At 59.9% G+C, this 23,163-nt stretch overlaps 2 protein-coding genes across 5 annotated transcripts in view; both read left to right on the top strand.

The window, feature by feature from the left end:
- The first annotated feature begins 351 nt into the window (after positions 1–351).
- Positions 352–18,073, top strand: INAVA (innate immunity activator). Of its 4 annotated transcripts, none has more exons than XM_081038965.1 (10): positions 352–456; positions 6,043–6,191; positions 6,643–6,794; positions 7,212–7,328; positions 7,948–8,155; positions 11,410–11,463; positions 12,208–12,403; positions 12,620–12,793; positions 14,463–15,087; positions 16,369–18,073. In XM_081038965.1, the coding sequence occupies exons 2-10, from the start codon at positions 6,137–6,139 to the stop codon at positions 16,459–16,461; spliced, it is 1,674 nt and encodes a 557-aa protein (XP_080895091.1). In that variant the 5' UTR covers positions 352–456; positions 6,043–6,136; the 3' UTR covers positions 16,462–18,073. The 4 variants fall into 4 exon arrangements, with proteins under 4 accessions (XP_080895091.1, XP_080895092.1, XP_080895093.1 ...); XM_081038966.1 differs by lacking the exon at positions 352–456 and adding an exon at positions 1,721–1,843; XM_081038967.1 differs by lacking the exon at positions 352–456 and adding an exon at positions 1,721–1,843 and having other exon boundaries at positions 12,623–12,793; positions 16,369–18,068.
- LOC308493232 (uncharacterized protein) overlaps positions 17,972–23,163 on the top strand; it is a gene marked incomplete at its 5' end in the record, with an annotated part of 17,867 nt that continues 12,675 nt past the window's right edge. Inside the window, 5 exon segments of the mRNA XM_081039176.1 lie at positions 17,972–18,078; positions 18,400–18,640; positions 21,953–22,075; positions 22,170–22,249; positions 22,648–22,777. Of these exon segments, the coding sequence (XP_080895302.1) occupies positions 17,972–18,078; positions 18,400–18,640; positions 21,953–22,075; positions 22,170–22,249; positions 22,648–22,777 (681 nt within the window).

Genomic DNA, 23,163 nt, shown 5'->3' with positions numbered 1-23,163 from the left:
CCGGCCGGAGCGCGCGGATGAAGGCGGCGCGCGAACGCAGAGGAGCCTCCTCCCGCCAGGGCCGCGGGAACCGGCCTCGCCGGGGGGGTCCCGCGCGCGGGCGCCCGAAATCGGGCGGAGGGGCAGGGCCTCGCCCCCGAAGCCGGTGCCCCCGCAGGCCTGCCACCCCCGATGGCGCCGTCCCGGCCCGCACGCGGCCCCGCCCGACTCCGGGGCGGGAATCCTGCAGCCCCGCGCGCGGCGTCCCCCCTCCTCCGCGCCTTGGTACGCCCCGGGGGACAGATGTCTTGGGATCTTTAACATTTGGGATGCTGCAATGCCGAAGTTAAATGGAATACCTCCGGGGAGGGCGGGCCGGGGGGAGGGACGGCGGCCTGGACACGCGGGTCCTGCGGCTGCGGGGTCGGACCCGGGCGCGCGGGCGCGGGCGCGCGGCGCCGCAGCTCCGAGGGACAGGTAAGAGGGAACCGGGGCCGCGGCCGGTGAGCGGGGGACCGGCCCCTGAACCCACGGCCCTCGGCCTTCGCGGAGGGGCCCCTACAGGGAATGGGGGAATTCGCCAGGGGGTGGGAATTCTGAGTTCCTACCCCGAACGCCTATTTCCACCGCCTCCACCTTTCTCCTCGGACCCTCCCCGTGCTGGGGACCCCCCCGCCGGCCAGGTTCCGGGAAGCCAGAAAGCAGCCAAACAAAAGGAGCAAAGTCCCGGCCGCCTGGCTGCGGAGGGCGCGGTGGGGGAGGGGAGAGGGTGGACCGCACAAAGGGGCTTTTAAGGAAAGCCAGAGGTCTGGTTTCAGGCCGCCTTCCGGGCCAGCTGGGGTTCCCCGTCCCCGCCACGCCATCGCCGCTCGCTGGAGGCGAACACCTCTCCCAGTGGGAAGGCAGGAGAGTGGAGGAAGAACGCGGTGGGAGAACCACCTCCCACCCCCTCGCCTGCAGGGTCCCCGGCCCGTTCCCCTCGAGCTTTCTGCACGGCTGGCCCGGCGCAGACCACTGATTGTTAATTCATTCGGTGGAATTCCAGGGCGCCCGAGACTGGACGTTGCTGGGTGCGGGTGGGGAAGTGGAGACGTAGGAGAGGCCCTGGCTTTAAAAGAACTTCCAATCACGGATCAGAAGGAACTTCTCACAATATTGGGGAGTGGAGGGCTTTTCTGATTCAGGACTTTTCCTTAGGAACTGACAACCCTAAAGAGATGGGGTTTTTCCCCGATCGCAGGTCAGATTCTAAGTCCTCTAATGTGAGGCGAGGGAAATCCACGTTCTCCCGAGCTGGCGGCGCGGTGTGGGGCAACCATCAGCCCCCTGACCTAGACTGGCTGGTAGTGGGGACACTGAACCCCAAGTTCCCCGGAGTGCCCATCTTCCCATGGTGTTTTGAGTTGAATGGCAGGGCACAGCCAGGTCCAGTGGGCCTGGGGTCTTGGACAGTGGGTTTGCCAGTCCCACTCCAAACCCCGGATTCTGCTGCACTGGGAAATACTGCCTGTGAATTAGAGGCAACAAGGGGGTCTTTGAGCGCAGATGGGGGGTCCCCGGAAGGCGGGGTTCTTAACTGGGTCCGGGGCCCCAAAGCATCTGGAGAGAACTCAGAGGGTTCATGAACTTCCTGGGAAAAACCCCACATCTTTCTTTTCTATCACCTTTAGCTTTGCCCGCGGTGACAGGGGAGAAGCTATGGCAGCACCTGTGACTTTGCGATTAATAGAATTCACAGTTTCCTGTCACATTGCAGTTGTAGCTGCCCTGAAATATTGTCCACTCATCACTTTGCAACGTTCCCCACTGATGGATCCTGGGGAATGTCGGTGAAGGTGCACATCCGTCACTCCGTATTTTCCTGGTTTGTTTCTAGAACTGTGTTTCAACGTAATTGGTTCTCAGTCATTTTCTTCATTTTATTTTATGTGTCAAAATCTACGCTGTGAGCTGATTCCAGAAATTCCCATCCTCCCCCACCTGGAGCTGGGGGATGGGCTAGGTAGAGGGAGGGTGTCAATTAGGTGCCTAGTCAGCTCCTCTGGTTGACGTTGGAAGAATGTGACAAACCTGTGGGGGGTGGGGGCGCCTGTTGTTTTTCCTAGGATGGGGGGAGGGGAGGGCTACAGGCTCTCGACCAAGAGCTGGCTCCTGTCCATCCGAGGGGCTGTCCCCTGGAGGGGCTGTCCCCTGGAGGGGCCCCTCAGCCTCAGCCTGGGGAGGGAAGGAGGTGGTCAGCCTGGAGGCCTCCATTGTTTGGAAAGAGGGTGTGTGCAGGAATGCGAAGGGGAGCTGGGTGTGTGTAGGGGGGTGCTGGGGAAGGGGAGGGAGCAAGGGGAGCTCGGTGGGTGACCCAGCTCTGCTCCACTGGGGGTCCTTAGTGGAGCTGACTTCTCCTTCATCCCGACTCTGGGGGTGGGGAAGGGAAGCAGTGCTGGCTTAGGCTGTGCTTGGATCCCAAGGAGGGGGGTTGTGGCAGGAAGAACAGAGAGTGGGGGAAAGGGAGGTGGTGGAGTGAAGTCTTGAGGGGGCAGTCCTTAATCCGCAGCATTTCTGTTTTCCAGCTTGCTGGGGACAGGCAACAGGTGGCCTTAGCCCTTTGCTTCCCCAGTAAAACAGGCTGAATTCCAACAGTGTTTGCTTGAGGGGCAATGAGGGGGTGGAGCTGGAAGCTTATTTTTTTGTGGGAACAAGTTCCATTTTGGAGTTTGAGGAATGGGCTTAGAGCCTGGGGTGACAGTGGCCCTCCTGGGGAGGAGGGGACAGGACTGGGCTTTGGGTCCCCGTGGACCCTGCTGAAGGATGGATGTCGGTAATAAACCTGGAAGTGATGGTCTTGATGGTCCTGGGGGACACGTTGGGGATAAAAAGCAGCCGGGCCTGCTTTGGGGCCCCAGAATCTCCCCACATGGAGTTCCCGGGTCACTGCCTTCCTGAGGTTTCTAAGCTGACTTGGGAGAGACAGAACTCAGGCTTGGTCTCCGTTTCTGTATATGGGAAGAGCAAGGACCTGGCCTCGTCAGTTTATAAGTTTCTTGCTGGTACCTGCCTCCCCCCTCTCACCCCCCACCTCCGTGGCTGTAGCCCTTCCACCTGTTTTGGGGGGACTGTGTGCCCGGATCTCTGGAAAAGGAAACTGAGGTACAGGACTGTGGCCATCTGAGGGAGCCAGGGTCAGGGCAGGAGGGCACAGGAGCCCCTCACCTCAGCCCTTCGCACCAGTGCCCCAGAGGCCATGAAGACGGGACCCCGTTGCTCCCAGGGGGGCCCCTTCCCCCTGTTCCTCTGCTGCCCGGAAGTGCAGACGCCCTGTGGCAGCCACGCAGGTTTATTTAGGGAGGGACTAGCTCACCTGCTCCTCCCTCTGACTCAAGTCATAACAAGCAACCTGGTTCCCCGGGCCCAGCAGCCTGGGAGGGAGGCAGGCCAAGTGCTGGCAGACCAGTGTGTGCAGAGTGGGAGCAGGTCAGAGAGAGAGTGCCAGGAGCTCGTCCTGTGGCCTGGGAGACCCCAGGGGACATGCGACGCCTGTCGGCCCCCTGACCTGGGAACTGGGGCTGTTTCCTGGATTCACACAGAGCAGGTGAGGGAAGGGCAGCTGGAGGAACAGGTCCTTGGGGCCAAGGGGCAGGCTGGCCCGGGAGTGGCTCAGGTGCTGGCCAGCACCACCTCCCCTTCCCGTCTAGGGCCCAGGGGCGCTGGGGGTGCTGGTGGGACCGGATGTGGAACCTGGCCTTGTAGTGGTAAGGCCTCAGTTTCCCCAGGAGGAGGGAGAAGCAGGAATGAGGACCTGGGCTGCGGGGTACATTAGTGATTGAGGAGAGGAGCCCTGAGGGAGGGTGCACGGAGTTTCCATTCCCCCCTCCACTCCCCTTCTTCCTCCTCTGCCTTTTCCTGGGGACGTTGTTCAGTCAAGCGGACAGACTGCTCCTTAGGGCCCAGGACTGGAGCTGAGGTCCCGGAGGGCAGAGGTTTCTCTGTGGGGAGGGAGTGGACGTTCCCCAAACTGCCTTTGCCTAAAAGCAGGGCCTGAGACACCTCGGCTGGAGCCCCATGCCCTCCTGGGTGAAGGTGGGCTTGAGACTTGTCCCCACTGTGCGGAAGGTAGCCAGCAGGGCCAGAGGAGGTAATGGTGTGTCTGACAGGGTCCCAGAGGTCTGCATTCAGGCCGGGGGCTGGACGGGCCTTAGCCACTGGCTCATATCCATTGTGCCTGTGGAGAAACGGGGCCCAGCCAGGTGGGGTGACTTGCCCAGATAACAGACTCCAATCTGGGGTTCCTGACTTCAAGGCCTGTGCTTGGAGCAGGAAGTGCGACCCTGGTGGGCACAGCGCCAGATTGGGACCCCTGAGGGCAGTGCCTCCCCCCCCCCAGATCCAGCTGACCTGGGGGGTAGGGGCTGGGGGAGAGGAGGCTGCTAAGGGGTGTCTGCTCAGCCCCCCATCTCAGTCCCTGAAGTGGGTGGCACAACTTCCCAAGGCAATCCCTTCCAAAGTTAATAATTAATTAGCAAGTGTGGCTAGTTAATGGCTCCCCTCACACATTACCCCTCCACGTCCCAGTCCCCAGCTGGCTGAAACTGGCTTCCGCCTGGCTCTGGGGCTGGGCCTGGCCTGGCCGTGGGGAGGGTCAGAGGCCGCAGGATGGGAGGAGAGTGACTTCTGGCTCTCATCTCCTCGGAGGGATGGACAGACTGGCCGGGGTGACTCCCCTACGATGGTCCCAGAACATATGGCCAGTCTCGTCTACAGGTTTACAAAGGCCACACATAAACTTTCTTTTTCAACCCTGCCACCCCCTCTCGAGGCTTCATTGGAACTGAACTCCCCAAATGCAGGTTCCTGTGGTTCTCAGTTGTTTCTGCCTGTGCACGTTGACGGGCGGTGGTGTTTACGGAGGTCTGGAAAGCCTCTCGCTTGTTCTGCGCTTTCTGTCTCCAATGGCAGAGGTGCTGCTGGGGGGCAGGGGGACTTCCTCTCTGTGCCTTGCTTTGCCTTGCTTTGTGTCTGCTCTCCCAAGGCCCGTGTTTCTCCTGGTGGCACCCACACCGTGGCCCCTGCCCTTCGGAGGCAGGATAAGCTCTAGACAGAAACTCTGTGGGGACTGGACTGTTGCTTAATGGGCTGACTCAGTGAGGAGGTGGCTGGGCTCCTTCCAGACGCCCGCCCAGCTCCGCCCGCCCTCCCCACCCCTGCAGCACTGCAACCACAGCTGCCCAGCCCAGCCAGCTGGGCCGACCAGGGGTGTGGACTCGTGAGGGGACATGCAGCAGGTGTTGTTTTGGTGATGCTGGGACTATGCCGTGCCACCCCAGTGTCCCCAAGGCCCAGGAAGGCAGCTTCTGCTCTTGTCACCCTCCCTCCACCCCCAGCAACCCTGACATACACCCCCGGGGCTCCTCTGGCTGTGGGGTCCAAGAGGTCCAGGTTGATTAGGCCGACTCCCCTCAAGGGATCTCCTGGTCATGGCTGGTGTCCTAGGAGTTGGTTTAGGCTTTGGGACAGCTAGCTGTCTGGCACCTGCCTTCGGATGAATATCCTGGTCCAGAGAACTGGGCAGCCTGGGCTTTGGGGCACCAGCCCAGGGCCTTGGCTGAATGCCCGGAGCCCAGCGACTGAGGCAGCAGGATGGGCTCCCCGGGTCCTCTGGCTGAGGACAGTTGGCCCTATAGGGACCGGCATGCCTCCTGGGGACATTGTCCCCTTCCTGCTTTCCTTTCCCCCACCCTTTCTCCTTGTCCCTATCCTTTGTTCTTCTCCTTATTGACCTTCTCCCAAGGGTCAGTAATTCCTGGGGCCACCTCTACTCTTTAACTACTTGGGCCTACATGTCTCTCTGGGTAGGAGGCAGTGGGGGGCTGTGGTGGGCCCAGCAAGCCCCTGGGGAGCAGGTAAGGTGGTGGGGCCCACAGAGCCTTCTCTCTGTGCACCCCCATTGCTGAGAACCCCCATCTATGCTCACCCAAGGAAGCATGGTCCTCACCTCCATGCCCTCTGCCCTCTAAGCTCTGTTTGGAACCAAGGGGGTTTACACGTAGCTTTTTTGTTATTGTCTCTTAAAAGTTGGGGAAATTCCAGGCCGCCTACACGTCCTGGCTCAGGCTGGGAACGGTGTCAGCCCTCCCTGCGCGGTGCAGTCTCCCCCCAGAAGTCCACCATGGAGAGTAAGGATGAGGTCAGCGACAGTGACAGTGGCATAATCCTGCAGTCTGGTGAGTGGCTCAGGAAGGCCCGGCTCTCGGAGTCCCCAGGTGCGCCCCCGGGGCTGGCCAGGCTGAGATGCTGGAGGACTGGAGGGGGGTGGGAGGCTGGGCGAGGTCTCTGCTGGGGGCAGACATGGGGAGGGCTGGAGAGCTTTCCGTCCTGGCGATTTGATCGCATCTGGAACCGGCATCTTCAACTTCGGCCTCAGTGATCACACAGCTGAAACACCCTCCCTGGCTCCTGGATGGGACCTGTCTCTCTGGATGGCCCAAGTTCGTGGACCTAGGCTGGCCCTGTCCTGACAGGACAAGAGAGAATAGGCGTGTGTGTGTACGCATGTACATGTGTGTACATGCATGCTCGTGCATACATGTATGTACATGCGTATGTGTGCGTGCTCCCCTGGGCTGGTCAGGATGGCCTGCCAGGCTTCCCTGAGTGCATGGCTTCTGCCCCCAGGCCCGGACAGCCCAGTGTCCCCACTGAAGGAGCTGAAGGAGGTGAAGGAGGTGAAGGAGCTGACGTTCGCGGTGCGCAAGCAGCAGAGGGCCCTGGAGGAGAGGCTGGAGGGCTGCCTGGAGGAGCTGCGGGCGCTGTGCCTGCGGGAGGCGGTGAGCTCCATCGCCTGGGTCACACCCACACGTGGGCTACTCGGGAGAGGCCTGGAGTCCCGTTTTGGGATGCTGGCCTGAGGGAAGGGAGAATTTTGGAAGTCAGATGGGGGAATGGTGCCCGTAGTCCCTGCCCGGGCCACTGGGCAGCCCGGGGAAGAAGGGCTGAAGGGCTGCAGAGGGATGGAGCCCAGTCAGGTGGGGGTGCGTGAGATGGGCCAGGGCCGGGGCAGAGTCTGGAGGAGGCGAGCAGAGGAGGCTTGAAGGAGACAGGAGGGGTGCAGAGGGAGCCTCAAGACCCCAGTGAGCCCACCCTGGGTGATGGGGCTGGTGAAGGTGGGCTGGGCCAGGCCCGGGGACACGCTCCTCTTGGAGGTGCGTGGAGAGGGGTGTGTCGTGACCTTGCTTCCCCTGCAGGAGCTGACAGGCGTCTTGCCAGCTGAGTACCCACTCAAACCAGGGGAGAAGGCCCCGAAGGTCCGTCGCAGGATTGGAGCAGCTTACAAGCTGGACGAGAAGGCCTTGTCCAGAGAGGTGAGGACCTCAGCCCCCAAGGTGGTTTGCTGAGCCCGACATCACGTCTGGAGTGGGAAGCTTCCGGTGCTTGGCAGGAAGGGCACATGGCTCCGTGTGGACGAGGGGCACCCACTAAGTGGGGCCCAGATGGCCCTGGGGAAGGTGTGCCACCCCAGGGGGCAGAGAGCTGGAAACTCAGGGGAGGACATTGGTTTGGCCCCCTAGTGGGCACACCAGTCAGGAGCTCATGCAGCCCAGAGAGACAGTGGCCTGTTCAGACAGGTTGTTCTGGCCCATAGGGCTGTCCTCATCCTCCTGGGCCTGGGACGGAGGCTGGAGGTGGTGCAAGCCTCCCAGAAGCCCTTCCCTGCGGTGTAAGTGGCAGCCGTTTCCCCTGCCCAACCCTTTGGGGTCAGGAGGGAAAGTGTTCCACTTTGGTTCCTGCCCAGCCTGGCTCAGCGGGCAGGCTCGTGGGTGGGTCCCGTGCCAGTTTTCCAGGCTGACAACTCTGCTCAAGGGCACCTCCCTTCCCCACCCTGTGCCCCACATCAGTGTTTAGGGCCAGGGTCCAGAGCATCAGGTCAGGGCCACCCTCTGTGTCCCCCTGCCTCCCACGCTCACTGCCCCCACCCCCCAGGACCCCCTGAGCAGCCTGGAGCGGGAGCTGGCCCTGCAGCTGCAGATTGCTGAGGCCGCCCGGCGCCTGAGCTGCGAGGAGAACCTGGGCCGGCAAGCCCGCCGGCAGCGGAAGCATGCGGTGCTGCAGGAGGAGCGGAAGCTGCGGGAGCTGGAGCGCTGCCTGGGCGAGCGGCGGCGGCACAGCGGGCGGGTGCCCCTGGGCCCTGGTGAGTGTGCCCTGCTGCGGCCGCCGGCCTCTGGGAGACATGTGGGGGACGGCAGCCACTGCCTTCGGTCAGCCTGGCCTGTGTGGCCCGACTGTGTTTGAGGCTCCAGAGCCACCCCATGCTGACCCCCTGCCTCCCCACAAGCCTCAGCAGAGGACTTCCCACGCCCAGAAAGCCTGTCCCCAAGCTCCTTAGAGAGCAGCCCACTCATTCCTTCCACATCCTGCTCAGAACCCACCGCCCCCCAGCAGACTTCCTGGGCAGGACTCGTGCCCAGGCTGGTCTTGTGCTGATTCCAAGGGTTCCTCTCCTGCAGGCTCCAGGGCCACTCCAGGCCCACAGGGAGACACTTATCTGAGTTAGCTGGTTGGCTGGCATGGGCCTGTGGCTCTGTGGTGTGGTGATGTCCCCCTGGCCTGAGTGAGCCGTCCAGGGGCCCACCATTGCTGTGCATAGCAGCTCCCCGCTGGTTTCAGGGCCCACGGCTACTCGTGGGCTGTTTCGGTTGAAATCTAGTAGCCCCAGTGCCCTGCCCCACAATCCCTTAAGATTCCAGAATCATCCTGGTCAATAGGGGAGCACTTCCCCTTCTCTGGTCGAGTCCCTGAGCCCCAAGGCCTGGTGACCAGTGGTTATGGGGCACCTGGTGAGTTGTCTGGGCCCCGGGCTAGCCATCCGTGGCATCAGTGCGTCCAGCCCAGGTTACCTTCCAGGATGTGTTTCTGAGCCCTCAGGTGTGACTGTTTTCCTCCCCCCTGACCCAAACCCAACTCCTCAGGTCAGACTTGCAGCACTCCCTTCCAAGGGCATCGTGCCCTTGTTTGGCGCCTTCCCCAGGCCTCTCATGGGTCCCAGGCCTCTGGCTGTAGTGAGGGGACTGGAGGAGGGGATGCGGGTGGTAGCCCTGAGGCAGAACTGCATTCCAGGCCTGGACGGGCGCCTGGACGGGCTGGGAGAATCACCTGCTGCTCCCACCCTCAGGCTCTTTGCCGGGGCCACTGTCCTCCCAGGTTGGGACCTTGTGTAGAACCCGCAAGCCCTTCCTGTGGCCCACGCCTCAGGCAGGCGGTGATCACAGTGCAGGTCTCAGAAGACCTGTACCCACAGGTCATCCCTGATTTAGGGTAGAAAGGATGTGACCAGACAGAGGAGTGACCCAGGCTCACATGGCCAGGTTTCTCTGGCTGGAAGGGCTCTGGCCTGGCTGCACGACAGCACTGCTGGGCTCAGGCCTCTGAAGCAAGATAAGCCCTGCGTTCTCCCTCTGTTCTCCAGGGCCCCAGGGCTGGGTTGGGGCAGTGTGGCTGAGTCAGTGAGCCGCCTTCAGGAACCTCGAGGGTCTGGCTGGCGGGTGTGCAGTGGCTCTCCACATTCCCCTCCTGCATCACATGCGCCTGGCCTGTGAAACGCTGATCTGCCTGTTTTCTTGCAGATGAGGGGTGACGGGGATTGATGTCTGTCTTCTCAGACCATATATTCAAACCAAACACATGAGTCTGATTCCAGTCCCCTCGCTGGCCCTAACCGTGAGAGTCCCACCATTTCTTCAGCTGGACATTAGCGAAAAATAAGAACCTTTACTCCCCAGGTTTTCATCAAAGATAAGAGGCAGGAGACCAGAACTCAAGAAGAGGGTACCTTCTCGATGGAACCCCAAAGCAAAGGCTAGTGTGAGGCATATGTACTATGTTTACCCGAAAATAAGACCTAGCCGGACCATCAGCTCTAATGCGTCTTTTGGAGCAAAAATTAATATAAGACCCGGTATTATATTTTATTATATTTTATATTATATATTACATTACATTATGTTTTATCATACCTGGTATTATATTATGTTATATTATGTTATATCATATCATATCATAAAGACCGGGTCTTCTATGGATTTTTGCTCCAAAAGACGCATTACAGCTGATGGTCCGGCTAGGTCTTATTTTCGGGGACACACGGTGTGTAGGGCCGACCCTGCTACTGGAGCGGGGTGCCCTGCAAGGTTTAAGGGCTCCTGCGTTCTACTCCCTTTAAGCTACTCCCTTTAAGGACAGAGGTTGAAAAGGTCTCTAAAGGCCCACACAGTACGTGTTCTAGGCTGTGTGGGCTGCACGGTCTGTCCACAGCTACTGACCCCTGCCCTTGGAGCTGCAATTCGATAAAACTTTGCTTATAGAAACGGCCAGTTAACCAGATTGGGCCCCAGGGCTGTAGTTTGCCCATCTCTGTTATGAAGGATTTTAAGATGGCTGGAACTGTTTACTAGTAGAATTTTCTGGGTACTGACCTGTTCGTTAGATGCCGCTAGCAGGAGAGCTGGTTAAGAGCCCGGCGATGCCAGACTGCTGGGTGTGAATTGACTCATGCACCTTTTGGCGGATTCACCTGAGCATGTTACTTACCTCCTCCAAGACTCAGTTTCCCCTACTCTGTGTATCTCAGAGTTGTTGGGGGAGCACGTGACTTAATACAAATAAAGCACTCAGACAGGTGCTGGCACTACAGAAATATCAGCGACTGCTCGTTTTTCCTCCTCTTTGTTCTCAAACGTAGTTGAAGATGCTCTGTGAGTTCCATCCAGGTCACGTGAGGCAGGTTCTGAATATCTGAAGGGTTCAGCGCAAAGGCTGTGGCCGACAGTTTCCCTCAGTTTCCCTGGGGCACAGCTGTGGCTGCGTCCTGCAGAAGCCACACTTCCCGTCCTCCAGACTGGCCATGTCACCAGTTAAAGAACCTTCCTTAACCAGCTGGCAGACCTTACTTTGAATTGGCCCCACCTCCCCACAGCTCAAAGTCCTCTGTGGGGTTCTGCCATTTGGGGTCCTGGAGTTGAACTGTATTTGTGATAGCAGAAGACCAGAGAAAAGTTAGCTAATTCTTTCATTCCAAGGGCCTTCCAAAACGACTCTGTCTTTGCCTCACCCTGCTGGGAGGCCCCACCACAGGAAGCCCTGGCTTTTCCCGATGGGGAAACCGAGGCCCAGAGCGTTGAAATGGCTTTATTCAAGGTTACAAAGTTAATAGCAGAGCCAGGATTAAAATCGGGCTTCCTGTCTCCTTGCTCCTGACTTCTGAATTTTTTTCTACTTCCAAGTAACAAATTCATACCCAAAATAGTGTTTGACACACAGTTGGCATTTCCTGATAAGGCATCTGTTGGGAAGGTGGGGTCAGGCCTGGGTTTTTCTGCACTGCTGACTCCCCATACATGTGGGTTGATTTCCTCACCTCCATCTCTTCTCTCCCCTTGGCTTTCCCAGAGCTCAGTGCCTCTGATGACAGCTCCCTGTCGGATGGGCTACTCCTAGAGGAAGGTGAGAGGGGCATTGTAGGGACGATGGTCAGGGCTGGGCCCTGGCAAGACTGTGGGGCTTTGGCAGAGTTTATCGGCGGGCACTTCACATGGGGGCGGAGCTTGGAGTGAGTGAGTGGAGGTGGTGCCACTCTTAGCTGATGTTTCTCTGCCTCACACGTGCTCCGTGGGAGTGGGGACGTGCTGACCCTTTGCATTCTAAACACTTAATCATTTGGGCAGGGAAAGGAAGGGTGAATTCTAGGCAAGCCCAGGTGTCCCCGCCTCTGTCCTGGGACTTGATTTCCATACACACCTGTCAGAGCCACAGAGCTATCTGGGCACAGTCATTGCCCTTTCTGAGAAGAGGGTAGCAGGAAATCTAAGTCCATAGATTAAGAATCCTGTTTATAAACCCTAAGGATGCAGGGGGTCAAGGTAACCAAGGTGTGCAGTCCTGCCCAGGGAGTGCCCAGGCCAGTAAGGAAATAGCGTACATGGGAACTGTGTGAACAGGACACATAGGTAAACAAAGGGTTTGCTGCCAACATGGCACCAGGACCAAAGGTTGGAAGGTGGAGTACTGTGAGCCAAGGAGCGTAAATCTCAAGGCTTCTGGAAGGGGGCTGTGATGGAGGGCTTAGATTTAAAGGCGAGGAGATCCTTTTCTCGCATCTCGGTCTAGCACAGTGGGACAAGCAACCGTGGCAGGAAGAGGTGAGCCCGTTGCCCAGCCACTGCCCTCACAGGTGTTTTACTCCTGCAGAGAATGTCCAGGTGCCAAAACCTCCCTCAGAGTCGCTGCCCCTCCCGCCCCAGAGCCTCGAGGGGCTGCAGCCAGCAGGAGCTGAGACTGGGGGCCTGGACCGTGCCCCCATCCAGAATAGCCCCTGGAAGGAGACCAGCCTGGACCACCCGTATGAGAAGCCCAGGAAGTCTTCTGACCCCGACAGTGAGAGCAGGTCAGGGCGGGGCAGGTCAGGGCGGGGAGGAAGGGGGGGCCAGGAGCAGGGAGACTGCTGGGAGCACAGCAGAGCCAGCCTGGGAGACTGTCCCCCTCCTTAGCTGTGTGGTGCTGGGAGCTTGGGGCCCCTTCTACCGTGCCCCATTCCTGTGCATGACATGAACCCTCACATGGAAGCATTCCTGCCGCTGACCTGTCACCACCCCTTTTGCAGCAGCTCAGCCACCATGCCGCAGGATGGGCTCAAAGCCTCCAGCCTGTGTCTGCTGGAGCCCGCCCCCTACCACGTGGTTCCCATCCGCAGTGTCCCGGGACAGCGGCAGGGCCGCACCAGTGCCCCCGCGACCCCTGAGACGCAGGGGAGGAGGGGACTATCGCAGTCTCTGAGGTAAAAGATGGGCCACTCCCAAGATGCAGGGGGGCGGGGACCCGCTGTCGGGAGCTTACATTGGAGGGCGGTGGCCCCTAGGATAGAGGTGGGTGACGTGTGGCCGGTGCCTTCTTGGGGCACCTCTCAGTACAGGCTGTGTCACGGCCAGCAAGGCCCGGGGCCAGTCGTTCGTGAAGCCAGTTTTCTTCCAAAGACCCCAGTTTTGTCTTTTTGCACAAGTGTCCTCGACAGCATGTCTGTGCTGGGAGACGTTCAGTTTTCTGCAACTGCTGGTTATTGGACACTGACGTGTACAGTCGACTTATTATTTGCAGTCATTTTATGACCTGCGAAGTCACCACACACATTGGAATTCGCGGATCCAGCCATTCATCCCGGGGAAGTTAGTGCTAGGTTCCTGAGAGCTTCAGCTCACATTTTTGTCAGCTGATCAATATCTAGCCTCTTTTACGAGTTTCTGGTTACCGTCGTCGTATTTAATATATGTCCTTGACCCGTTAACATTGCAGTCATGTCCGGACGGAGCTCATCCAGTAGGTATTCTGTCCACGAAGCCGGCACATCCTTCCTCAGCACTTTGCTTGGGGCCGTTTAAAGCAGTGAAGTCACCCAAGAAAAGCACAAAATGGCAAAAACAAATAAAAACAAACAAACAAACTAGCGGGCACTGGATAGAGTGGAAAGGCCGCTCGTTGACACTGAGCTGAAACAAGCAGTCAGAGGGTCACCTTGTTCAGTCTCAGCTGGGAACGGGCCTGCTGGGCAGCTCCAATTTTTCACCATTCTGTGCATGTCCCCAAATGACCACAAAAGTGCCACATGTGCCGATTTCGACATTACAAATGGATCTAGCTGTGGGAGAATTTGCAAAGACAGAATCCACAAATAATGAGTCAATTGCCTGCTACGTTCCAAGCGCCCTGCTGCTTGGTACCAGTTTAAGTGACAGCGTTATGACAGGTGTTAGCGACACCACAAAATGCCCTGGGCCCAGCAGGCCCCGGGGGATTCCTCCATCAGTGTAAGTTTGCTTGTCAGGCAGCCCGAGACGTGCGCAGCCAGGGACAACCCCTCACGTCAGGGATGAGTTTTAGGCTTTACGTACCGCCAGGGCCTTTTGCAAACAGTGCCTTCGCTCCAGTTAGTAAAAGGTGTACCCTCTGGACAGACATGGCCCCATGCCCCCTGTGTGTCAGCACAGTGAGAGCTGGATTTCAGCCCCGCGGGGCCTGGGCTGGTGCCCTTGGGAACGCCACCCTGCGTTACTCTGCTAGCTCTGCCATAAAACACAACCGACGGGGTGGCTTGGATGAGAGAAATGATTGTCTCAGGGTTCTGGGGTCGGGAAGTCCAAGATTAAAGGCTGGCTTCTCCTGAGGCCTCTGTCCTTGGACTGTAGAGCACGTGTGCTCCCTCGGTGCCACGTTCAGCTTAGACACCTGACAGTGTCTGCCTGACCAGGTTCTGTGGATGAAATACCACTGAACAAAGGGTCCCTAAAGTGGCTGAGGAGAGGGGACCCCGGTGTAGCACACTGGATACAAACCAGAAACGTGAGTGGAGCAGAAGGCTGTGCGCTGGGGGGAGAGACGTGTTGAGCGCTAGGCCAGGGGGGTGTCTGCCCCCAGCCCCAGGCTCAGGACGTCTGCCTTCATGCTCTCCGCAGGACGGACTCCTTCCGGGCGGGGCCCCGCCGCAGGCCCACGCACTACACGGTGACTGTGCCCAGCTCCTGCTGGACCCCGGCCGGCCCCCCACGGCCGCCCCACACTCCCAACTCCTGCTCGGAGGACAGCGGCTCCGACGGCTCCAGCGTGTCGCACGCCACTTCGCCGGGGAGCAGCAGCCCGGACATCTGCGCTCTGCGGCCGCTGTCCCCGACCGCGCTGCCGGGCCACCGTGGGGCCTGGGGCCCAGCCGTCCCCCACCCAGCCCTGCTGCTGCCCGCCGGGCCCTTCCCGGCTGCGCGGTACGTGCTGGTGGCCGAGGGCTGCCTGCCGCCGGGGGAGCTGGACCTGATGGCCCACGAGGACGAGGGACTGGCCCTGCGGCTCCAGCAGCTCCAGCAGCTGCAGCAGCACTTGCGTCCCCGCGGCCGCCCGGCGCGCACGCCATCCCTCAAGGACAGCCCCGCCGGCCGCGCACTCTGCAGGGCGGCGGTGACCCAGGAGCTGCAGTCGTGGCACGAGCGCGCCCGCAGGCGCAGCGCGCGCCCCCACTCGCTGGACCGCCACGGGGCCTTCCGCGTGCGCAGCCTGCCCCCGGGACGGGTCCTGGGGCCCCAGACGCAGGTGAGTGTCGCAGGCCCTCCCCGCTGTGGAGGGGCTGCCAGCCTGGCAGGTCCAAGAGGAGAGATGTCATAGCAGCAATCTGGTGGCCAGGAGATCCCCAGCTGCGAAGAAAGGCCACCAAAGCATTCCCTCTTGGCTCTGAAAGCGCCCCTGACTCACCTGGGGCACCTCCTAGCTTTGCCTGTGTACACTGGAGGAGATGGTCCTCCGGGAGGGCTGACACCTTTCTTTTTAAGGGCTCCCCAGTTGATCCCCCAAACAGACAAGCCTCTATTCCTCATGAAAAGTCCAATCCACGTTGAAGCACCCCCCAATTTCCTGACTTCAAGGCCCAGGACAGAGGGAGAGGCTGGGAAAGTGTTTGCCTATGCCTGTGGCCTCCCCGAGGCAGCTGCCAGCCTTCCGTGCTGCCAAGCTGAAAAGCAGGGTGGCATAGGGGTTAAGTGCACAGAGCCTACGGTAGACTGTCCGAGTGCGGCTCTCAGCCCTGCTCCCTGCAAGTGACATGACTGGGCAAGTGGGTTAACTCCTGAGCCTCTCTTCCTCGCTGTAGAATGGGAGTACTTTTGTCACGGGTGGGTAGGAACCTCCATGAGTGAATATGTGTAAAATGATTACAGGAATGCGAGCAAGTACTGGGTGAGTGGTGTTGGCGTACTAGGTTGTAGGACAGAGAGCCCTGACATGACGCAGGGGTGGCCACCTGGGTTCCACAGGCCAGTTTCTCCATCCTGGAAGTGGGGAAGACACGTGGATGAGCCCGTTTTTGTGTCTCCCTGGTATGGAGGGCTCTGTAGGGGGAGTGCTCCACCAGTCACCAACAGGCTGCTTCTGTGAGAGCCTAGACTCCCCAGCTGCATGCTGCCCCCACCCCACTTCTCAGAGTCGCAGCGGGCATCTGGGCCTGGCAGCTTCCTGGCCCCACTCCCGGCCGCACCCTCCAGCTGATGTGCTTTTCCTTCCTGCGAGCTCGGACCTGTCCTTGGCCTAGGCCCAGCCCATCCCAACCTGCCAGACAGGGAGGGTGGTGAGAAGTGAGCTCGGGACGGGCGGAGGAGGTCAGGGTGACTCCACACCCCATAGAGAGCTGGAGTGGAAAGTGGATGAAGGGTGATCCCTGGGGGACACATGGCCTCCTGGAGAGGCAGAGGCTGAGTGGCTGGGCCGGGGCTGCCACTGGTCGGCATCCTTAAGGGACAAGGGTGGTACACCTGGGCTGGTGGTCTGGACGGTTCTGCCCAGTCTGCTCACCCACCTCTCCTCTCTCCCTGACCCTGGCAGGTGCCCACTGTGTGTGTGCTCCGGAGATCGCCCGAGGGGGCCCCTGTGCAAGTCTTTGTACCTGAAAATGGCGAGATCATCAGCCAGGTGTAACCAAGGCCAGGTGTACCCTGTGCCCCCAGGCTGTGGCTCGGCTGCCGGAAAAGACTGTTTCCTAGCGGGGTGGGGGCTCAGAGCGCCCCCCTTGAGTGCCTTCTGCAGCTCCCTTGCTCCCATCGCAGGTCGATGACCTGGAGCTGAGATTTTTTTTTTTATACCAGTTTTTGTTGAGAAGTCCTGGTTTGAGGATTTATATTTGTCATTTGTCCTCAAAATCCCTGTAATATGATAATGCTTTATTCCTCGGAGGCTGGCGTGTTGGACCGGGGCCTGGCCTGAGGGACAGTGTTTGTCTCCTTATGCAAGACACGTGGTAGTGGAAGCAGGAGGCAGAAAGGGCCAGGTCAGGTCCTCAAACGCTCCGCCCTCCGGCTCTGAGAACTGGCCTGGAGAACAGCCCGGCCTCCTGTCCCACTGCAGCTGGAGGCTGGCCACAGCACGCTCGTTTGCCAGCCCTCTGGGCACCGCAGGGGTGCCCGGGCTCGGAGCCTCCATCCCCCTTTACCATGTGCTCTGTGATGCACACGCCATCGTGGGGTAAAGGCCAGTGTGCGTTGGAGTACGGTCTCCCCGACGCGTGAATCCTGTCGGGGGCCCCCATCTCCACTCTCCGGGCCCTGTGGGCTCCCAACATCTCTGACCTCTGAGCCTTGACCTGAAGGCTTCCCCAGTTTTGAAGCATCAAGAGGCCCAGGCTGGGGGCCGCCTGTGGTGCTGGTGGCTGGAGAACAGCTCACCTTTTGACCACCTTCTCTGGGCATCGTGAGAACCTGCAGCGCCATTACTCCTTCTTACCTCTTTTCATCATCGTCCTAAAAACCGACACCTTACAAACATTTTGGAAAGGCACCACTTTTGTGGCTCGTTCTCAGAGGCAGGGGCGAGCTCACGACTCCTGCTTCCCCTCCTTCCCCCCTCCCCCAGCCATGCCTCTGCTCTGAGACTGGGGTTCCTTGAAATACAGACGGGAGTACCCACCCTGAAGAGCGCTAACCAGTTGTCCCAGCTGCCGTGACTTCAGCTGCCTGTGCTGAGTAAGACCATCAGGTGGTCCACGGGTTCTCATCCCTGGGCCTTTGCTGCTGGTTAAACCCAGGTGGGGACCCTGCTTCAAGGAGACAGCCACTCAGCGGAGGCGGAGCAGAGCCAGGAGCGGAGCCAGGAGCGCTGGGGTCCCGTGCGGTCCCCGCAGAGCCCTTCCTCTCACGTTCCCTGGACTTGGCAGCGCCTAGGAATACAGCTGAAGGCTCCAAGAACTTGGTGCCTGGTCCTTCTCCCTCCTGGACAGAGCGGTGTTGTGGCTGCATGAGGCCGCCGAGGGAAGAGCCCAGGTGGCCTGAGGGATGGGGGGGGGCACCTGCACGATCGAATGTCCTCCTTTGGATGCTGTTCTTGTTGTTTGTCTCTGAGCCCCTTCCCCAGTGTCCTCCAGGGGCTGAGCTGGGAGGCTGCTGAGCACCCCCACACCTGAGTGTCCTTTGTATTAACTTATTGGTCCCATGTGATGCCTGGTGCTGTTGCAGTGGCTGCGGCCTCGGCGTCAGGGGCTGCACCCGTGGGTTCTTCCGCCAAATACTTCAATAAAGCTGTTTGTGATCGGCCTTGCTGCCGGTGAGGGGTTCTCTTGTGCCAAGAAGCTCTGCCCAGCCCTGAGGGTGCTCCCCAGGGTGGCGGAGTTGCCTGGCCTCTCGCCGGTCCCCCCGGGTCCTCGGGCACGAGTGGGCTGGATGGGGTGGGAGGGGGCTCTCAGCTGTCTGCTTCCCTGGTGGGTGCAAACGGGCACACCCCACACCAACGCCCCGCAGCCCCCAGGCCCAAGGAGCTGGGCTCTGGGCGTCGCTTCCCCAAGGCCAGGAGACTGGCGGCATCAGGTCTGGCTCCTGCCTGGCCGGGCTAGGCGGGGGTCAGTGATGTGTGTGGCTGGGACCCCAGGTCAGCCGGCGGGAGCTGCTGCCCACAGGAGGCCCTGGTGAGAAACGGCCCTTTCCCCAAAGCTGCACAAGCGGGGCGCTTCCTTGGGCGGTGTGGGGGTGTCCCCAGGGACCAGGGGAGCCGGGAGGCGCGCCCACCTGGTCACCGCCAGGCCGCCTGCAGGGGCCGCCCCAGGCCCCCGGCCACAGCGCCCCCTGGAGCCGGGTCCCCGGAGTGCGACGACGGCAGGCGCCCGCGTCAGGTAGAGGGGCCCTGGCCCTGCCCGCGTGCTCAGCCCTGGGGACCGGGGCCCTCGTGGCTCCAGGGGCCTGCTGGGCGGAGGAGGGCTGGGAGGGAGAGGAGCCAGCGGCGGTCCCGGGAGGCGCTGGGCTGATCTCAGACCTGGGCATCGTCGGTCTAAGTGAACTGTAGATATTGGGGCACTTGGTGAGTCGTTCACATGACGCGTTAGGTTCCCAGGGGACAGCCGGCCTACGGGGGCAGCTCCCCAGCCACCGGACAGGCTGAGACCAGCTCAGAAGAAGGGGGACAAACGAAGAGGGATGGGGTCCCCCCACGAGGTGCTTCTCGGGGGTGCTGCCTTCTGGGGACCCCAAGTGCAAAGCAGTGAGGGCGAGTCGGGCACAGGCAGGGGGCTGTGTCTGGAGGGGCCGACATCCGGGGGCTCCTAGCTCCCCTCCCACAGGGCAGACTGGGGTTACCATTCGGGGGGTGGGTACGGGAGGCCTTAGGACCTCAGCAGCAAGACTCCCAGAGGCAGAGGGATTCACATCTTGACCTGGGGGGGCTGCTCTGAGTCTCAAATGTCCCCCACACGGGGAGAGCCCTGAATGGGAGACTCCTGGGAAGTCGGGGTAACGCAGGGCCCTTCAGAGGGTCCCCTGTCTTCCTAGGGGTTGCGATAGGGAAGCTGGCACTGCTCAGCCCAGTCCTTTCCTTGCACGTGACCAGGGCCTGTTTCCTGCATCTTGCCTGGCCCCTCATCACCGCAAGCTGCGGACCACTGCCCTGCGTGTACACATGAATCCATACCACAGGAGCCACAAGTCAAGCAGAGCAGTCTCTGCCCAGTCCATTGAGCGTGCATCTTGGCAGCCTAACCTGACAGGTGAGCAGTGGGCCTGCCGGGGGGCAACTCACAGCCACGGCTCCGAGGTAGTGACGATGGCCCAGCCTGAGCTCGAGATGTCACATGGCGGGCATGAGCCCACCCAGTTCTGGCTGCCCCTTCACAGTTCTCGCAGGTGCATACCTGTCCCTTTTCAGACCTGGCTCCATGAGAATCCTGGAGCTGGCTAAGGACCAGGGCATTGTCTGGGCTCGGAGTTAAACCCGAGTTAAACCCAGCTGACCGCTGTTCAGCAGCCAGAGCAGAGCTAATGAGCGCCTCTTGTGTACCAACAATTCCCAATCAGGGTCAACCTTGCAGAGCCCAGCCCTGGTCTAGGCTCTTAAACCCAACTGCCTGTGGCTTTTCCACTCAGATGCTTAGCAGACGTCTCACGTTTAACTTGACTCTGAACCTCAAACCTGACCCCATCTCAATGCAACTCCACCCTCGGTTTCTCAGACTCCAAGTCTTGCTTTCTGTCTTTCTCTCGGACTCACCTCTAGCCCGTCTGGTGCTGCCCTCAGCATAGACATAGAATCTGTTCCCTTGCTCCTACCTTCCCTAGTGTGGGTCGCCGTCATCTGTCCCTGGATTGTTGTGGCACGACCCCCCCACTACACCCCCATCAATTCTCAGTGGAACAGCCAGAGCGATCTTGTGAAACGAAGGTCAGCCCATGCCTCCCTTTCACTCACAACCTACCCAGGGCTCCCATCCCATTCAGAACAAAAGCCACATCCTTACCACAGGCCTCGCAAGGCCGCCCCATTGCTGCTCTGCTTTCATCTCCCACCACTTTTCGTGCTCCCCCCACTCCAGCCAGGCAGGCCTCCGTGCTGGTCCACGAGCGTCCAGAACGGTCCTGCCTCAGGGCCTTGCATCTGCTGTTCCTTTGGCCTAGAATGCTCTTTCCCTAGATATCCGTATGGTTTGCTCCTCTTCAAAACCACTCAAACCTGTGCCTGAGACTCTCTGACCTCCTGTATGTGTAACCTATATGAGCAAATGCAAAAAGATATCCTTTAGAAGGGCACGTGACAGTAGGTAGTTTCTGAGAAGGAACCGCTTGGTGTGTCGACTGTCTGTAAGCTGAGGGGCCTTTTACATAGCAGGTGTGTTCACTGACTGTATGCCCAGAAGGAACCGAGTAATTTCCCACTGTGTGCCAGCAATCCTCCGAGGTTTCTCATAAGGAATTCATTTGAGCCTCAGAACAGTAATAGATACTGGGATAATCAGGCCCCTGTGAAGGTGACGGAATTGAAATGAGGGGGATATAATGGGCCCAGGCTTGCTCCTGACACGCACTGACCTAGCTAATCCTCACGACAGTAATAGGTACTGTCCTCTTCCCCATGGCACAGACGGGAAATAGCTGAGACTTCAATTTGCTGCAGGTCACAGAGCTAATAAAGTGGAAGAGCTGAGCTTTGAACTTGGCGGTTTGCTGTTTAACTGTGGCAGCTGTGGCTTCAAGCCCCACCCCAGGGCGCTCCTCTGCAGGGAGACGTGAAATCGCCTGAACGCAGGCCTGGTGGCCCGTGTCGCTCTGGGTCCCAGCACTGCCACCATCTCCACCCTCTTGCTTCCTCCCCTCCTGATGCCCCTTGGGGTGGACAGGCTCTACTCTCAGCCTCATCCCAGCCTCTGTGTCGACACCTGGGTCTCTGCTCAGGAAGGGCCCCCTTGACAAGGGGGGTTCCACGGCTGATTTGGGGATTCACGCCCATTCATATTCGGGAATGTCAAAGCCCACCTAAAACAGCTCCAATAATTGGTGGCCTCAGCGAGTGGCTGCAAGTTCTTTCTCTTTGCAGTCTTCCATCCCTGGCCTCATGTAGAAAACCTCTTAACTAAGTTCCCTCAACTGCCTTTCCACATAGGCCCACACTGGAGCTGGGGAGCCCCCTGCCCAGGCCCCTGCGGGTTTCTGAGCCTTCTTGGCAGTGGGCTGGGGCAGGACAGGGGGGGTCTGCTTCCTTACTCCTTCTGAGAGACTTGGCCAAGCTCCTCCCACAACATCCCTTTGCAGGATTGCGCCAATCAGAGAGAGAAGCCTATCAGTTCATCCTGGAATTTCTAGAACATGGAGAAATGGTAAGGAAATTCTCTGGAATGTTTTGAGGGCTGAGGTCTGAGGGAGAAAGTAGGGGAAAAAAGATGACAGCTCACGTTTCCTTGGGTTTTGAACGGTCGCCCTGGCACGGAGGCCCCCAGGATCCAGCCAGCTGCTGCCTCCTGACCTGGGCAGGGTCAGGTGACCAGGCCACCAGACAGGTCTGTGCGAGAGGATCTTCCTCACAGACCCCAAGCCCCCCTGTCCCCAGAGTCCAGGGGACGGGACACTGCGTGGGGAAGTCAGGCCAGGTCCGCGCTGGGGGTGAGGGTCCCACGGGCAGCCTGCAGGAGGCGCTAAGGGCGGCCGTGTGTGTTCTGCCCTAGTCCAACCTGGACAAGATGAAGTTCCTGAGGGCGGTGGACACCCTGAGTGGTGCCGTCCATGCCCAGGCGAATGGCACGATGGATGATTACTTTCCCAAAACCCTTCTGGCCAAGAAAATCGAGGTGAGGAGGCCCTGCAGGGGTGAGCGGGGCGGGTTGCAGACTGCGGCCACCGCTCTCTCTGAGGGGAATTCCTGTATCTCTCTGGCCCTTGTAGACGTTGATCCTTGAAGAGGCCAGTGAGCAGCTGACCAGCAACCTGCGTCAGAAAGCCCTGCTCTGCATCGCCGGCCTGAGGTTCCTCCCTGCTGTCACCTCCTCTGAGCCCCGGGGGCTCTAACGCTGAGGGCATCGGGGTTGGGAGGAAGGGCACGGCTTGGGGACTTGATGTTTGGGCTGTGGGTGGCAAGGCCCTGTCATTGCCACCTCATGTACCAGCATCGGGGTGCCGAGGTGTCCCCCAATTTCACGGCTGGAAGCCCGTTAGGACATCAGTGTGGGGAAGGCCTCACGGGCAGCCAGGGCTGTCCTTCCCTGGTGAGAAGGCCCCTGGAAAGGGCTTGGGGGCTCAGGTCCCCACTGCTTCCTGGGCCTCAGACAGCAGCAGGAAGCTTCCAGCGCAGTGTCCTGGAAACATAGCCCAGCTCAGGTGTCCTGCAGAGCCCTCTGCTCATTCCTCCCTCCCCTCCCCACAGCCAGGTGGCCCCGCCCTTCAGCTTGTCCCAGAAGCTGGACCTGGTGAATGCGGGGATCTCCCGCGTCTTTGCTCTGCCTCTCATCACACCCAGTGTGGACTGGAAGGACAGCGCCAGTCTCTACTTCCAGGTGAGGCCACTTTCGCCCCTTGCTGGGGTCCCCAGGGCAGGACGTTGTCTGCTGAGGCCCCTGCTGTCCCCTCAGCTCCCAGGCCCTCCCCGCCCCATCTCACCCCTCCTTCCCCACCCCCACCTGTCTCCCCAGGGAGGGGCTCGCGCTCCCACGCTGAGTCCTTCTCTCATCCAGGCTCCCACTTCTGCAGTTGCCTGACAGCCTCCGTCATAAGCTGTGACAGGCCAGTGAGAAAACCTGTCAATTCTGTGGGATAACAGACCAGTACACTGCCAAATCCTCCCACAACGTTTCAGTTTTTAACATAGAAGTTCCCTGATCTAACAGAATGCCTGTCTTGTGGGGACAGTCCCTGGAGCCTGTGTGTCGGGGAGAACCACCCA

This window comes from Rhinolophus hipposideros (assembly GCF_964194185.1).
Source record: "Rhinolophus hipposideros genome assembly, chromosome: 26".
In the NCBI taxonomy this organism is placed as follows: domain Eukaryota; kingdom Metazoa; phylum Chordata; class Mammalia; order Chiroptera; family Rhinolophidae; genus Rhinolophus; species Rhinolophus hipposideros.
This window is presented reverse-complemented; position numbering and strand designations above follow the sequence as displayed.